The 17543-nt window shown below is 38.7% G+C and overlaps 1 protein-coding gene across 1 annotated transcript; it reads right to left on the reverse strand.

Annotated features, from left to right (window-relative positions):
- Positions 1 to 1394: 1394 nt before the first annotated feature.
- LOC109973659 (myotubularin-related protein DDB_G0290005-like) lies at positions 1395 to 2633 on the reverse strand. The gene is made up of 3 exons (XM_020623415.1): positions 2584 to 2633; positions 2264 to 2335; positions 1395 to 2103 (listed from the first exon to the last, which is right to left on the reverse strand). The coding sequence occupies exons 2-3, from the start codon at positions 2321 to 2323 to the stop codon at positions 1621 to 1623; spliced, it is 543 nt and encodes a 180-aa protein (XP_020479071.1). The 5' UTR covers positions 2324 to 2335; positions 2584 to 2633; the 3' UTR covers positions 1395 to 1620.
- Between the last annotated feature and the right edge of the window lie 14910 nt (positions 2634 to 17543).

The following is a 17543-nucleotide window of genomic DNA, read 5'->3' on the forward strand; positions in this document are numbered from 1 at the left end:
AAAAAACTAAGAAGTGAAGGTAGTAAGCATGAATCCAAATCAACAAAGCCCAAAGTCCCAAGATGAGGCACAAGGGGGCAGAGTCAAAGAACATACAGGAAAAAACCACAAAGAGGCAGGTACAACTTGAGCAAAGCCAGGTGGCGTGCTGACTACCAGCACGATGACCGGGGCACGTGAGGAGGATATATAGGCTGAGACAAGAAGCCAGTGAGCAACAGCTGAAGGCAATGAGTGGTAATCAGTGGCTGGAGTAAAGCTGAGACAGATGAGTTGACATGGCTCAGGAACTGCTTTCAAAATTAAGGTACAGAACAGGAAGTTGCAACCCATGTGGGCTCACTTCTGACATCATCAGGGAGTTTTAAAGACTTTGAGATATTTCTATTTATTTATTTGTTCAAAACAAAACTTTATTGAATTTCCTTCATTTGCAGATCCTCCCATGCTCATGCTTAAATAGACGAGCACAATTTAAAACAGAGCCAAACCAGCAACATTAATGTCTTCAGCCCTCTGAGCCCTTTGAGTTTTTACTTTGGTAAAACAAGTATGTGCAGCCTTTAAGTAAACAAAGCAGCAATAACTCAAGTGCTAATATGACAATCATAACACACCCACCACATTCCATAAACATATGGTTGTGGGTTACATACTCTGGATACATAGTTTTTCTTTTTTTGGCCTACTTAATGTTTGCTTGTCTTCAGAAGACTCTGCCACTTGTATCTCTAGTTAGAATTAAAAGCTCCACATGGACTGGGTTCATTTCTACCTGCCTTGATCAGTTATTTTAAACCTATGCAACTGTGGATAAGTTTGAGCCAGATCAACCAATCCATCACCCGGTGATATTCATTCATTCATTCTATTTTGTTGTATATAGTATTGCACCTCTGTTTTAGCACTATAAATAAATCCACCTACTGCACCGAAGCCAGCCGCCTGGGTCTGTTCATTTCTGCTCGCTCATTATTGTGTCGAGCGATCCTAACACTTTAATGATTCTCTTAGATAGTTGGTTCAAACTAGCCTTACTGAGTATCTCTAGCTAAGTTCACCTTTGCTGCTTTAATTGATAAAACCAACTTTTGTTCAACCCACAGAAGTTTAACCCTTAAGGATAAGTCACGTTTTCTGCATCATGTGCACAGAGGGCTCTGCGTGATGCAATATTTGTCATCTGCTCAAGTCTGCCAGGACCAACTCGGATACTATGCAGATGTCTGCCTGAAACCCAAACGTTGAGTCTGCATCGACTGCCTGTGCTGCAAGTGGGTTGGCAGTACATGTAAAGTAAAGGCAAGTAAAGTGTTTATGCATCATTTGTACTGTGTATTTTCCATCTTTAGTTATTAAACAGTTACACACACAGTTTTTTCTTTTTTCCTCTTTATTACTTGATCATGTTATTCATCCAAATTCAACAAACAAAGACATTCTTTCTAGCGCACAATTTCCTGTCTGAATGTTTATTGTGAATAAAAGCAGGCCTCATCTCTGTTGGTCTGAGGGCAAGCGGAAATGATGATAGTTATAGTTTGACCTAACATCCTGAAACTGACAGTGCCTTAATAGAACTGTGGATAGTTGTTTGCAGTTGGTTAACAGGATTGGCAATTAGATGTCTCCTCTTTTTTCTGTGATGGGAGCTGCAGTTGGAGTCGCTTCAGTAACACCGTGAGTCACACTGCTGAGTGATGTGGCAATAGGCATCGTCGGTGTTGCTGCCGGGGGCATGGTCTCTACCACAACTGTGCCTGGTTGAGGAGTAAGCATGGTCCTGTTTCCCAGAGTGACAGTGGTCATGGCAGCAGTGGTCATGACAGCAGTGGTTCTGTTAGCAGTAGTCGTGGCAGCAGTGGTCATGACGGCAGTGGTTCTGTTAGCAGTAGTCGTGGCCGCAGTGCTTGTCGTTGTCACAGGCTTAATGGTAGCAACAACTTCTTCAGATGATTCCGATGAGAACTGATCTGATTCAGAGGAAAGGTGTTTGTGGTTGGGATGCTTATGGTTGACGTGATGGTACCACCTGGGTATCCTTACCGGCCCTCTCTGTCTCCTGTCACTGTGAGCGCCTTTACGACCATGACGCCAACCTCCCTGTGGATGAGTAACAGCAAACTATTTTCATTCTCTGCCCACACAGATACTGCATAAATCAAACTTTAGTTTGTGCAAATGCAACAAGTTACAGCAACATGAGAGTCCAGGCAATGTGACAAATATGATGGAGTGTCATGCAGTGTTGTGGTTAGCTCACTCGCTTAGCGGAGATTGTTGTAAGAAGAACGATGACGACAATGGTTGTCAGAAGCCTCATCTCTGATTGGTTCTGTAAAAAAGGGAAACTACAAATGAAAATACAAGTGACCAGAAAAAAGACACTGTAAGGAGTGGACAGGAGAATCAGATTTAAAATGGAAAATTACAATAATTTCTAACAGCTAATGAAATTGATATAGAAACCACTATATTTTATAAAGAGATAAATACTTGCTCACAAACCCCTAAAACATAACAAGATACACATTTACACAAAGAAATAAAAATGACAACATTCAAATAAATTCAAAAACTTACCACTTTGTGTAAGGCTAGATCTTCTTTTAAATCCTGTATAAAGTATTGGGATTGTGTGCAGCTGTGATGTGCAGCAGGATTGGCTGCTACTATATATACTGCCTGAGCAGTGAGGAAGGGAGGGGCTGAAGAGGTGGAGAAGAAGTGGCAAAGTGACTCATTTTGTTTAGTAATATACAACAGATATTTTACTGTTATATAGGGTGAGGTAGAAAAAATTATTTTAATTCATTTCCTAAAGGTCTAAAATTGGTAAAATGTCAGTTTTATCTTTTTAATTCTAAACCTACAACAAGATAAAGTGTTCAAAAAGTAAGTAAAAGTGAGTAAAAAATCAGTACATTTCCCCATAATTTACACTTTAGGTTCTCCATTGGAAATTACATTAAGGTTTGTTGTTTTGAAACACTTCATGTGTTGCTGCACAGCATGAGTTTGTTATAGTTGGCCCATTACTGTGACAGTGAGGGTGATGAGGGAAAACGCTGTGAACCTTCTATAATAACAAGAAGGAAACAAAAATATGAGTTAACACACACACAAATGAAGCACATTATATGTACAGAAGCCTGCGAGCTAGTTGCAGGCCGGTTAAGTCATTCTTTTGCTCTTGATTTTTCTCTGCCGCTCTGCTCAAATAGTGGATTCTTCTGCTGATACTGCTATACTGTGCAATGTGTGACAAGTTTTTACAATGTAACCTGAGTTTTAAAAAATCCCAGAAATCATGTGCATTTAGGACAATTCCAGATCCCAGGATTTGCATCCAATGTCCAGTGTTCAGTACCAGCACAGGAAGCAGTGTGGCCTTTATGTAGGAATACAGAAAGTAAAGTTCTGATGGTGGGTATAGTGGGTGGACAAGTAGTAGGCCTCATTTAACAAAACAGGCTGATATTTGTAATTTTTTGTAATGTTTCCCTAACATAGGTTCCATATAATAGTACAAAGAAAGGATTTAAGATATTAGATATTAACTGGGGTTATGCAGATTTGTGTTAAAGGTTGAACTAAAATTTAGCACAGAAACAGACTGACTTAGAAATGACAAATGGTAATGGTCTGAATGACATGCTGGAGACATGATGCTGCATGCAGCATCATGTCATTCAGACTGACTTAGAAATGACAAATGGTAATGGTCTGAATGACATGCTGGAGACATGATGCTGCAAGCAGACGGCCTCTGGGAGTGTCAGTGGAATTAATTGTTACTTCATCACTCGGAAACTTACCCCTCCTCTCTTCCTATATCGAAAATCACATAATCATGGAATAATCTTAAGAATGTTATGATGGGCAATTTCTTAGGCATGTTATCAGAGGGGCTGTTGGGTGGCCAGGTGGTCAGGTGGTCCTGCATTATGACAGCAGTAATACAGTACAGCTGTAGGTCTAATAACCACAAGTTTTATAATTAAAATAAATGATTAAAATTATTGTAAAATGTGTAAAATAATTAGCATTTTAATTGAGTTAGAATTATATTACAACTAGATTTAGGAAAGTACTGAATTAGTTTAATCAAGGCAATAGGAGCATTTTTTGTCAGAAGATGGCTCTAGTAATATTACACAATACTGCAAGACCCATAGTCATGATTTATTAAAAGATTACAGGGTTTATTACTCAGTAAGAGCATCAGCTGTCAAAACTCCATGAGTATACAACAACACGGGATACAAACTAAACTGGTGAAACTATATATAGATGTGTATGTACAGTATGTGTGTGTGATAACAGCCAGGACTGCAAGTTCCCTGCTTGACAATTAAAAATAAATAAATAAAAACATTATAAAATAAAATAAAAACAGTTTTATACTTATATTATGGAAAAAGACTTTAAATAAAAATAATTTTGATTTTACTAAATGATGAGAAGTACAGGTCCACACTTGATCAGTGGCCTATGAAAGTAGGCCAGTTGTAATGTAAGAAAACATGGTGCTTGTTGTTTGCCATGCTTTGCACCAAAAGGGAACTTTCTTTTAACACTGGTGATAAAATTACATCACGGCTCACTGTCATTTTTCAGTTGTGCACTGTAAATGCTGTGTGTGTATGCGGAGTTCAGGCTGGAAGCTGATAAACGGTACATTTACATCTGCACACATGACATCCGATGGATGTCCCAGTTGGATGTACAGAGGACATCCAGAAAAGATGTAACATAACCTTTCATTCACTCAGTGGACAACCTTTTCAACGTCTGCCACAGCCCTCAGGTAGACGCCCTTGGCATGTCTCTGTGTTTAGTGTGTGAACATCACAAATGTTCAAAATATTTCTGGACCAGGTGTCCAAATATCCAACCTAATGTGTATGTCTACAGATATAGAAAGGTGGTCTGTGCCAGATGACAAAATACTGAAGTTGTATTAGGCTTTCAGTAGATGTCACATCCATGTTTCCCTCGGGTGTTTGCTGGGTAGATACTTCATCCCACATATCCCTTACACATTTAATAAATATGTCCTGAGTCAGCATCATATGTGACTCAGAAAACAGTTTCAGCCACATTAAATAGACTTTAATGAGAGGCATTATGGGGAAGTGTCATCTTTGGACACTTATTAACATCACCCAACCTCAGTGTTTGCTAAGGTACAGTCCTTTACACAACAGGATAAAGTTGATCCTGTTGTGCAAAGGACTATCTGATAAATCCTCTCCCAGACTGGTGAGACAATAATTTACAAAGTAAAGTTAAACTTTTGTTCATGGTTAAACTAGAAAAACACTGAAAATGATCTCAACAGGAAACTTGGTGGTTTGGGAACTGAACCAAAGTAAATATGACCCACATGATCAAATGTTAAACTGACTCTCTATTGTGGCACAATAACAGCGTGAATTAGTGGCTATTTGTCACCTGGTGACTTTTATAGCCATAGATAAGCTTATTACTGGGGTGTAATTTCTAACGGGGAACCAGCTAGGAGACGTCCTACCCAAGATATGACCAGTCATCAGATGCCTCCTAAGTCCATAACAAAATAGATGTTCTCTGATCCAACGTTAAACTGAGTCCAAAACCTACTCACTGAGCTCCTCCTGCTTCATTTGGTTTACATGTCAACCAGCAGCAGTTAACACACCAGCTGTGCATGGGGCTCGCGACTGGTTAGCATGTGCCAAAGTTTGGCCACCGTATATCCTGCTTGTGTCATATAGATCTACAGCTGGTCACTCACAGGTTCACAGGTAAAACAGAAGGTTTAAATCCCAGCATCTCTTAAGTTAAAAGTAAAGTCGGTTTCTGCTGCTGATTGTCACATCTGTTTGTCTCCATGACCCCTCCTGGAGATGATGCACTAGTTTGTCAGTCTGGATGATCTGAGTTTCATTCTGTCACTTGTCTTCTGTAAAGAGGGTCTGTGTTCTACACTAAACTGTGTCGCTGGAACTAATGCAATTTTGAAAAGCAGTGGATGTGCACATCACCGTACTATTGGTAACAGTGACTGATACACAGTGACTCATGTCCAGCCAATTCAATCTGGTTTTGTAGACAGTGTTGCAACAGTATTAAAGCTCCAGCATCATTAATGGCATCATTTTTGCCATATGGAGCATTTACTGTGGAGAACTGAGGCGTGGATTATTTTCAGTGGCTTATTGGTGGATTATTATTTCCAGTACAGGAAGATGTGGTTTTACATGTGTTTGTACCAGAACAGTGAGGTGATTGGGGTCAGTGGACAGTAACAGTAAACACCTCCTATCCTGTGCTTAAAGTCACAAATGCCAGGATTTGACAAACTCTAAACCTCTAAAGGACGGCTTAGATAAAAAAATTGGGAATTTTTACAGTGTCTGTTCATGGAAACAAAGGCATGGCTTCGGTTTGGTTGGGCAAATAATCCCACCTGGCCCAGGTTAAGCAAATATCCTTTTTTCCTTTAATATTAAAAATATCAAACGTGTCTTGCAGTGTGGGCTGAGATCAGTAGCTGTACGTCCTAGTGTCATGAATATCTGTTGTTTAATGATGGGCTGCAAACACTCAGACTGGGTGTAAGAACAAACCGAGTGAAACATTAGACAAAGCATAGGGTACATTCAGACACCTGTTGCATCTATCCTTTAAACATGTCCATGTCCCTATGATCAGCCAAAAATGTGGGTGCTCCAATGGTTTTATGATTCTGAAGTAGAATAATGGAACGTTATTGTACATAACTCAAATATGGAATTATTCATCTGACAAGATACCTCACATTAGAGGATGTATAATAGTAGTCCATGTTGCTGGCCAGACAACAGAGGTCAATTGGAACTATGATTGTTAATCATTTTAATTATGATTTTTATGGAAGCAGGTTTCTGTAATAATCTTACTGAATACCAGGAATAGCTCTTTTAATGTTGAGTGCTGAAGACGCAAGCAAAATGAAGCACAAACCAGTTCAGATTTAAGTGCACATACTGTAAAATAATTACTAAAACAACAGTGACTAATGTTAAACATTACAGCTACCAAAATAAATAAGCAAATATAAAATAAAAAGGTATAAAAATACAAGGACAGGGTGAGTAAATACTTGAACAGGTGAGCTGTCATCAAGTCTAAGTATTTGTCTGTGTTTGTACCTGATGATCTGCTGGTTTGTCAGTTTTGCCTTTGAGCACTTTTCAAGACCAGTAGATGGCCATGATCACGATACAACAGTATAATATCTGGATGTATTTGTTTTAATCCAGAACTTGCATTTGAGGACGTTTGTCTTGTCACCCACTTTAAACACAGAAGTATGCTTTGGTTATTTGTAAAGAATCATGCTTTTCAGAGTCTACATGCAGCCCAGAATTTCCAAATCAAGGCATATCTCTCTGTCTAGTATCATCTTACTATCTATCTAGCTCAAAACCAATAAGACTCTTTTTAAAGACAAACTTTCTATCCATTTTTTTTTTTTGCCTTGAGAAGATTAAACTTCTGAATGTACAGCAAATGTGATATCAGGGAAATACCACAAGGATCAGATGAAGTTTTGTGATTTCAAACTTAGTTACTCTTCTCAAGATATTTCAAATACTTCAAATGTCTTAAAAGTTAAATCAAAAGACAGACAGCAGTCAGTTTGGGAAGGTGACGTTGTATATGTATATATTAACATATGTTGAATATATGAGGACCCAACAAAATATGCCCACTTTTGTAAAATGTCCTGACTATGAAGGTCTAGAACTCACATACACACATTTCTTTGGCTGTCAGCTATCGTCTCTGTTGCAATTGGTAAGTTACAAACACTGCTGATTTGTGACATCTTCTGGTAATTAAGGCTTATTGCAGCTTTAATGCACTATAAAGTAAGTGCAATTTCAGGATAGGACACAGTGTATGGATCAAGGCCAGTAGAAGCAGGATCATCACGTAGCCGGGGCGTCCTCTCTGTTACACACAAAATTGTCTAAAGCTGATTTTATTGTTGTTTTGCATAATAAATTGCTCTCAAGTTGTAGTGCTTTCCTTAGATGTATATTTCCAAATGTTTTTATTTTAGGTATTTTTTATAGTCCCTTGGTGAAGCAGAAATAATGACTGTGAGGATAAATTTCTTCCCCACAGGAGATAAAAATAATTCAGCAGAGGCAGTGATATATAGACCAGAGGGGGCGGGGAAAGCAAATCATATGCTTATTCTTTCTCTGGCTTGACAATGTGCAGTTTTGAATTTATCAAATAAGCCATGAAAGGTTTGATAAAACAAAATGTTTTTGCATCGTACACACATGTAATCCTATAATCTAAACATGTAAAAAGGAGAAGAAAACAGAGGGAGTTACGTTTCAGTGACCAGGAGTGTCAGTTAGGCAGGAAGTGAGAACTGCGACCTGTTTTTCCACGTAAATGAAACCGTGGTTCAGATGACAGCTTCCGTTCTGTTGGTAGACCTGGTGTCTGTTTGTGTTCAAGAACGCTGTGTGTTAACAGTATCAGACCCGAGTTAAGATTTATTGCCCTTCACAAATGCTAACTGCACAGTTTAGTTTCCAATTAGAACTTACAAACCTTTCATGTTATGTCAGGCTTTATCATTATTTATTTTCAGTTAATAAAGTTATGGCAAAGTCTGTTTGTCTGTCGGTCAGTCCACCATTTCTCTCTGGACTGAAATAATTTCTAGATGGATCGCCATGGAGTTTTGATACAGACATACTGTCTTTAGTAATTTGGCATCACCTACAGATCACATTTTTAATTTGTGCTGCACCTTGGTTTATAAGTAAAAACCATGACATTGCCATCAGCCTCAGCTGTACTAGGAGCTACATACTACAGTAATTAGCAAATGTTAGCATGCTAACATACTAAACTAAGTTGGTGAACAGTGAAAACTTACTGCTGTGCCTAAAAGGAGAGCCTCACAGAGCCACTAACATGGCTGTAGATTCTTAGTTCTTGCTCTATTTGATATCTGTCAGTACCATTTTTGACAAAAGGTTATGGTCATGATGTAAAAAATGTTGACTGTCAGTTGGAAGTAGGAAATAAACTGTAGTTGTCTGTGTTAAAGTCCAATGTTTTTGTTGATCCTTCCCTCCATTCACTTCCTCCTTACTTGGAGATGGCCACTTTATAACCACATTGTCTGATTTCCCTCATTGTGCCCCTAACTCTCCATCTGGTAAAAGCAGAGTTTGTTTAGAGGAGATATCATAAAAGTCAACGAGTAAGGACAGAAGGCCAGTCTGTGGTTTCAAATTGTTGTGAGAGAGGAAGAAGCTTCTTCCTGTTCTTCTCAGAGTTTGGCACCATCTTTGTATAATGAGACCAGTGAATAAACTAAGGGAAATCACCTCACCATAGGAAACAGGACAATGGTTTCTCTCAGCATCACCTGCTCCTACTCCTCTTGTTATTTTGTAACCTGCATTTCTCCTGTTATCCAGTAAGGAAGAAAATACATGTGTAACACCTGTGAAATCATCAGGAAATAAATGCACAGATTCATTAAATTGGACTCTTCATATACAGCACCCCCAGATTACTGACGTATGCGGTATCTGCACTGGGTGTGTACCCTGCCATGTATCTGGTTAGAACTCTGCTGTTTCTAACATAAAAACAGTCCCACTCACCCCTTGTTGTGACTATAAAGAAACACACACACATTGCTTAGAGTATTTATTTAAAGTCTGATAATCACAGTGCAGCACATGGATCTGCTTCCTCTGTCATTACTGCTGCTGCCCAGTAATGATGACAAATAAAGAAGTGATGTACCAAGGGTTCCTGTATTAACTTGAGGTTTTCCTTTACATGTTATTTTATATTTCTGCTCAGTGCGTAATAGTTTCAGCTATAGTTAATGGTAACTTTGAGGATTAGTTTTTACAACTTGTAGAAACTTTAAAAAATCTTGCTTTAAAGTAACACAGTGTAACTCTTGAAAGAAGAAGTAATGCAATGCTTCCTTCAGGAAGAAAAAGTTTAATTTTTGAGCAGTAAAATACACTTACTCAATTCAGTACACTCGGGGGTTTTCCTGCCACAGCTTTACCTGCTCTGGTATGAACAAGTTGTTAGCAAATCCTTGCTATTGTGTAACATTCCCGAGTGAATCAATTTGCCAACGTCATGATGTTTATTTACTTAAGCTACAGTTAAGCTACGTTTTAACATGTCACAATTAAAGGTTTACGTGATTTTTTTACTTTGACAATGAAGGGACATCCAGTGTGTTATTACTCTGTAACTGCTACTTGTGGTGACAATGGACATGGTTTGACGCAAGTTACATTGTTTTTAAACTAGGGTCTTAAACCATCTACTGACAGCCTATGAAATATCTATCTATATCTATATTAACAGGTTACAAGTAGAAATTACAATATTAAAATACTATTTACACACTAATGAATCAGTAATCACAATACACACAATAAAGTCTAACAGTATTAATTAAAAATCATTAATGAAAACTTTTGATACTTACATGTGCATGTTTTGTTGATGACTCCTCTATTTACCTGTAAGTAAAATTGTGAATACATATATACATACTGAGGGTCTTTCTACATATTGTACTATACGCAGTTTTTAGTGACATGCAGCTAAGAATGTTTTAGTCAGAAGGCAACAATAAGGTCTATACGCTTTTAGTACATTAATTTGCAAAGCTTTGAGATGACAAGAACAAAGACTAGAAAGAAGGTTAGAAAAATAACACAGGGAAGCTGGTGTGGGGAAAAGTAGGAAGAGAGATGAGAGAAAGCACGAATGGAAGCAGTTAGGATGGGAGGGCAGCAATGACAGCACCGCTGTTAAAGCTTCTGCTAATAAATGCTCTGCAGCCCATTGAGGAGCAGAAACAAAGAAATCCGCCTGAACCCCAGCATCTGTGTGATTTAGGCAGGCACTGTGTTGTTTTATCATTTTATTTGTTTCACACATTTTTGGAACAATAATTATAGCAACTGCGTCATGCAGCAGTTGTTCTGCATATGCCCTAATACAGAGCCAAAGGGTCTGAAAATTTTCTAGTCTGATCCAGCTGTATGCAATGGTTTGGGAACACCTACCTAAATTTCATATTTATTTAGAAGTGAAAACAGGCATATAGAGCAAACAGACATTTAAAATGAGCCCTTCTTAAGATATAGGAAATGATTAGCATGTAAACAAGTTTGGGCACCCTACTAAATTTAAGCTACTATAAGTGACCCTCTCTTGCAAAGATATCCCAGCTTGCTAACACTTGTTGTAGCTAGTTATGAGTCTTTTAATTTTCACCTGTCTGGCAGGGATTGTTTTGGACATTTAGCATCACAGTGATTTGCATTATTCACTTTTATCATCACTTTTATTGCACAAAAAACTTAAACATTCAGATCACACAATATATGTCAGCATCAACACTGTCACATTGTTCTTCACTTGAATGCAGACAAACAATATAGTATCAAACACTGAATGAGTGAAAACTACAGTCAGAAATGCAGCCTGGCTGAGCTGCAAAGCACAACAGAATCATACAGAAATGTCAAAAAAAAAAAAAAAAAAAAAAAAAAAAAAAAAAAAAAAAAAAAAAAAAAAAAAAAAAAATTCACACCAAAAACATTCAGTAATGGAAAAACCCATTCTGGACAGAGAGGATAAGTTCCCCACCTCATATTTCATTAACCTCATGAGCTGTGGACATAAAAGGATATGTAAAATCAGGAAATATGTAATTGAGTGCTGTCTAAGCCCTGAACTTAGTTTCAACAGCTACATTTAAGCTAACTTGAAAATCTGAGTGTTGCAATTTATCTATTTGACAATGCCACCACGAACAATCAGTTTTTAAAAAGGAAAACCTGTGTGCCATGACTTAAGCCTACTTCACACTGTTTGCATTTCATGCATGCTCTCACTGTAATTTCAGTCTTTCTTAAATCATTTTGTAAAACATCCACACCTTTGCACTATGACTTTGCAGCCAGAGCTCCTGAGTAAAAACTGCAATTGAATTACCTTTCATGTTTACCTAACCTAGCAATAAAAAAGAGGCTACGTGAACAACAAGTAATAGAAACATCACATTTGTTTTGCAGTTGAGTGCAATCAAGGCTGTAGATAACAGCTTTAACATGTGACGGTCCTAAATTCATTACACACATTTTATACACACTCCTATTAGAGCGGCTCTGTTTGCAGAGCGAGGACTTTGGGTTTATTGGACACTTCTGAAGTCGAAGATCAAACATTACAATTCAGCCGTCATACATGGGGTTGTTGAAGTTCCCTAAAGTGCCATAATCGTTGCTCTCCAGTAGGCGACCATAGGACGTACGTCTGGAATGAACCATAAAGAGAAAAAATAGAACAACAGATGACGTCAAGTGGAGTGAGAAGGAAAAAAAATAATAAAAACCTCACCCAAATAAAACCAAAACTTTCTACAGTAAAAAAATGTTTTTCTGAGTTGGGTGAACTATGCCTTTAAAAGATTCAGCCAAATATTATTGTAGACAAGGTTTAGACTAGGGACTCATTTATAATTGCTCTATTGTAGTTAGTTCAATAAATATGTAATGTACAACCTGATGTTTTCAAAATTGCACACTGCCAACACTTGTGCTTCAGCAGTCACAGGCAGTACTCTTTGTAGGATGTGTATTTGAGCTCTGGACTCACCGGATTTTGTAGTAGTACATTCCGCCTAACACTAAGATGACCGTTACAATGAACAGACAAATAATGGCTGCAATACTTCCTGGAAAAAAAGAGAGACAGAAAAAGAGAGAGATTAAGCCTGAAAATATTCACTGTTGATTATAAAAATATGTTTTAGTCCTGGTATATGTGTTCAAGGTGTTTTCAAGATTTTCGTCCCCAAACTTCTTTAATATCTTTTTCTTCCCAATCACTTGTTCTCCTTAAGCATTATAATTAACTTAAACAATTTATCTGCAGCTTTGTTTATCACTAGTATTAGGCAAGTTACTTGAAAACTGTAATCATTACGTATTAGTCAGTGTAAATATAGTTACATTACTTTAATACTTGGCAGATGGTCATGCATTATAGTACATTAGCCTGCTTCATTAGCCTTTAAACGCTGACCATCAACAGCTACAGTCCCAGCGTACACTGGACGTGAGGTTCAATGTACGCTGGGATTGGCTCCAGCCTCCCATGACCCTCTTCAGGATAAGCAGTATAGATAATGCATGAATAGATGGATGTCACACAGTATTTGTGAAAGGAGGAGCACATGTTTCACTGGCCATAATTCTCAAGGAGTGTCAGTGTAGACAGAGAACAGAATCTACAGAGCATATTTCTGTAACAATCTCAACATTTCTTAATACCTACAATTAACTATTTACCTTCAGTTTTCTTTTTGAACAAGCCAAGAAGACAAAATTCTTATTTTCATTTCCCACCAGGACTTTTCATGCCTGCAAACCTGCTTCTACATCTGCTACTGTGGAAATGCTTGTAAGCTAAAGGCCTTCTCCTAAGTCTGACTGTGGCCTTGCTACACTATAATTCTTTCTTTGTCAGGACCAAAAATATTCAGCTAGAATAAAAAAATAGAGGTTGAAGCAAAGGCAGGCCTAAACTCTTACTTTGTCATCTTGTCCAAGCAGAAAAGATGGCACGCACCATAGACTGCAACTCTAGGCTTCAGTGCCATGCTGCTAGCATGGCTAAAATATAAAGGAATGCAAGAAATTACCAAAATGGATAGAATCATTTCTTGGAGATTGGAATACTTGTCTTGATACTGCAAGGAAAATTCCCAGCTCTTTCAAGATCGTGATTAAACACTGGAGGCAACTTACAGTGGTACTGGGCAGCACACATTTTCCAGCTACAAAGACGGCAACTGCTTTGGAAACATTTAGTACTTACAATGTTTTTACTGGATTCAGTCAGATGACCCAGGGTCTGGGTGAGTCATTGAACTTTAAACAGGACTGGAAAGTATAAAACTCATGCCAAAAAAATTCTGTGTCATGCATTATCAGATGTAATGATCACTGAAGATGGGAAGGAAGTCCTCTGCAGAGTTCATTCACACGAGGGAGCGGTGTTTCAGAACAGCACCGACAGTAATAAGCCTACGCGGAGATGTATGGACTTCAGTACATTGATAGTCAGGGCAGATACAAGAAAAGTAAATCACAGAAAACTGGGATTTGCAGAGATGCCACACATAATGTCATAATAATTGAAAGTGAGAATGACTACAGGACTGTGGCTGAACAGTTTTGTGGGAAAAAAAAAGCTAGCAGACACATTTTATTGGAGCTTCTGTTCATTTTCACCCAGCTGGCAAAGATTTGAGTGCAAAGTAAACAAGGAAGTGTGAGAGGCAACTGTTTTATTCATATATTAACAGCAGACTGACACTGCACTTAAAGTTGCAAGAACTAAGCTTTAGCACAAATTCAGATAAATCAAGGAAAAAACCATCTAGTACTAACCCCCTCCTATCATCTTCAGGCCCTGTATTTATTTCTACCCCTCTCTGGGGAGTGTTGTTAAAATCCGCACCACACTTCTTCCACACCCCCATGGATCTGAGGTTATAAGATTCATTTTTCAAACCAGTATAGCTCATTTCCAAGACAGACCATGGGGGCTCCCTGTGCAGGTACAACCCAGGATGGGAGTTGACCTGTTAGACCCCATCCGAGGCCGTGTTCTGTAGCATGAAAAGAATACAAATAAAGGAATTTTGTTCAGTTTGCAAATTTTTGCTCAGTTTTGGTCCAAGCCCACAGGGTTAGTTTATACTGATGTTCAAGATTAACATGTGCCCCTGTCAACTGGTGACTTTCAGTGGCTTGCATCGGTGGATGCTCATAGATATGCCAACTGTTGGAAAGAGGTTGAGAACAGGAAGAGGACCTGTAGCTGTCTTCATGAATGCCATTGTGAAATTGTCAAAACACAAATAGCCTAGTCATCTTTAAAAAAACAGAAATTTTAAAGAATTGTTTTGGTGCGCTTACAGTACCTGAGCTCAGAGGCTGGGACACGTGGTCCTCCTGTACCAGTGTGGTGGTTTGGATGGTACTCTTAGAGGTGCTGCTGCTGCTGGAAGTACTGGTGGTGGCGCTGCTGCTGCTGGAAGTATTGGTGGTGGCGGTGCTGTTGCTGCTGGAAGTACTGGTGGTGGCGGTGCTGTTGCTGCTGGGAGTACTGGTGGTGGCGGTGTTGTTGCTGCTGGAAGTACTGGTGATGGCGGTGTTGTTGCTGCTGGAAGTACTGGTGGTGTTGTCATTGATTTGGGGAGTGCTGACGGTGACATTACGATCAGATATGGTGGTTATGCTGGTGTTTGTTGTTGTCAGGGTTGCAGTTGTTGATGGAGTCTTTGAAGTAGAGTTTGTGGTTGGAGCTGTCATAGATGATATTGTACTGCTGGAACCTATCTGTGGAGTTGTTCTGCTGGAATTACTATCCGTGTCATTAGCAGTGGTGGGTTGATAGGTTGAACTGATAGTTGTGGACTTGGAGCTGCCAGTGGTTATCCCTGAGGTCACTGTAAATGGCATGGATGTGGTGGACTGGCTTGTTGTCGTTTTTGTTACTGCACAGCACAACAGTAAAGCTGCAATTGAAGACAAAAGACTTCTGTTACCTGTCAAAGTTTATTTAAAGTGAATTCCCACAGTGTGTTTCAACCAGAGCATACAACAGTCATTCTCAATACTCTGATCACCACCTATACAGGAAACTACAGTAGAATAATTATTCACCTGTACATATTCAGTCTCTGTGCTCTGTGATGCCATTTCTTTTATTAAGAGTGTCATTCATTTAATTAGTAACAGTGGCAGTGGTAACCTTAAGGGGGGGCTACAGTGGTGCGGTGGGTAGAGCAGTCGTCTCCCAACCAGAAGGTTGAAGATTCAAATCTTGGTGCCTCCAGTCCACGTGTCAAAGTATTCTTGGGCAAGACACTGAACCCCCCTGTTGCCCCTGACGGTTAGAGCCGTCGATTGAGGTGGCGCTGCAGATGGCTGCCATCGGTTCTATACCGGAAACAAATTCCTTGTGTGTAACATACTTGGCCAGTAAAGATGATTATCCTTATCCTTAAAGCAAGCTTTTAACCGGTGGGTCACTGGTTCAATCCCTGGACCAACAGGATTTGGATCTGGGTGGGACAAGTGACAAAGTATCACTTGCCTCACCCTCATTATCACCGCTGCTCAGTGGCCACAGGTCAGTCTGTGGTTACACATTCACAAGTTCCAGGTCTGGTTTAAGTGATAATGAATGACAGGTTTTACTGAGTAAAAATGAAAGTCAAAACTAAAAACAAGATGCTTCCTGCTTCTGAGCCTGAGTGCCACCTACACAAATACTTGGTTATGAAAAGCAAAGGAAATATGTGAAGTGCTGCCTTACTCAGCATTCTAGTAAGCATTCTGTTATGTAACTTTAAAACCCATTAAAGATGCTGTAACTTGAAGTGTGAAAAATGTCAGAGGGAGTGTATAGCTGACGCGAACAGAGCACAAGGATTAAACAAGCATGACATTACTGTAATCAGAAAATTATCTCACCCAAATAGCAACCTCAAAAAAAAAAAAAAAAGCTAAGCTTTCAACAACTGCTATGGTTTAGATCTGGATCACATAGTGAGACGAACATTTCAAGCACAATACTAATAATATATGTTGTAGATGAGGTGGCCTGTCAACTATTTAACTCTGATAAGCTTTCCCTCCACCTCCCTGAGTCAGTGTCTCACAATCAACAAGTGAAATGTAACTATACATCTTGATGTTGAGACATTTACACTAAACAAAATAATCACACACAGTATGTAGAGATAAGGTCAGAAAGTGAAACAGCATGTACCATTGTAAGAGTTTACTTACATATTATCAGAGTTTGTTGGCTCATCCTCTTCATTGTGTTCCTTTTTCCGTATATCAGCACAAACACTTGTGTAGCTGCAGCACTGCTCCCTGTGTGTCTGCCTCTGACTGTAGGTGACTGGTTATAAGAGCCTGGGGGCGAGGCTACATGATGACCGAGTCATGTCGAAAACCCCACAGGGTGCCCCGGATATAACATGAAGCGCTTGAAGACTTTAACACTAAAAACCACAGGAAGTTGAGCAACAGGTGACAAAATTGCTAGTTTATTTTTAAATGGCTTGACATATATTCTGTGGTATTTTAAATTACCATTAAGCTTATTGGTAGTACAGTATTCAGTAGTATCACCAGTATTCCTATAGGTGCCAGTAATGTTCTATAGTGATTACAAAATGTGTTTATTGTCCCAAATATTCATGTAATATTTGTATAATAAGTATTTTTTATTGTGATAAACATATTAGCAAATGTAGGATTTTCTGTGGGCCAATAAATGTTTTATTCTAATTACTCAGTTTTTTTTATTATGTGATTGTGCCCAAATAAAAATGCTTTATTTTATTTATTATTATTATTAGTCAATATTTGAGAATGATTTAGAATACAGCCCACAAT

Source organism: Monopterus albus, unplaced genomic scaffold (genome assembly GCF_001952655.1).
Source record: "Monopterus albus unplaced genomic scaffold, M_albus_1.0 scaffold298.1, whole genome shotgun sequence".
Classification (NCBI taxonomy): Eukaryota; Metazoa; Chordata; class Actinopteri; order Synbranchiformes; family Synbranchidae; genus Monopterus; species Monopterus albus.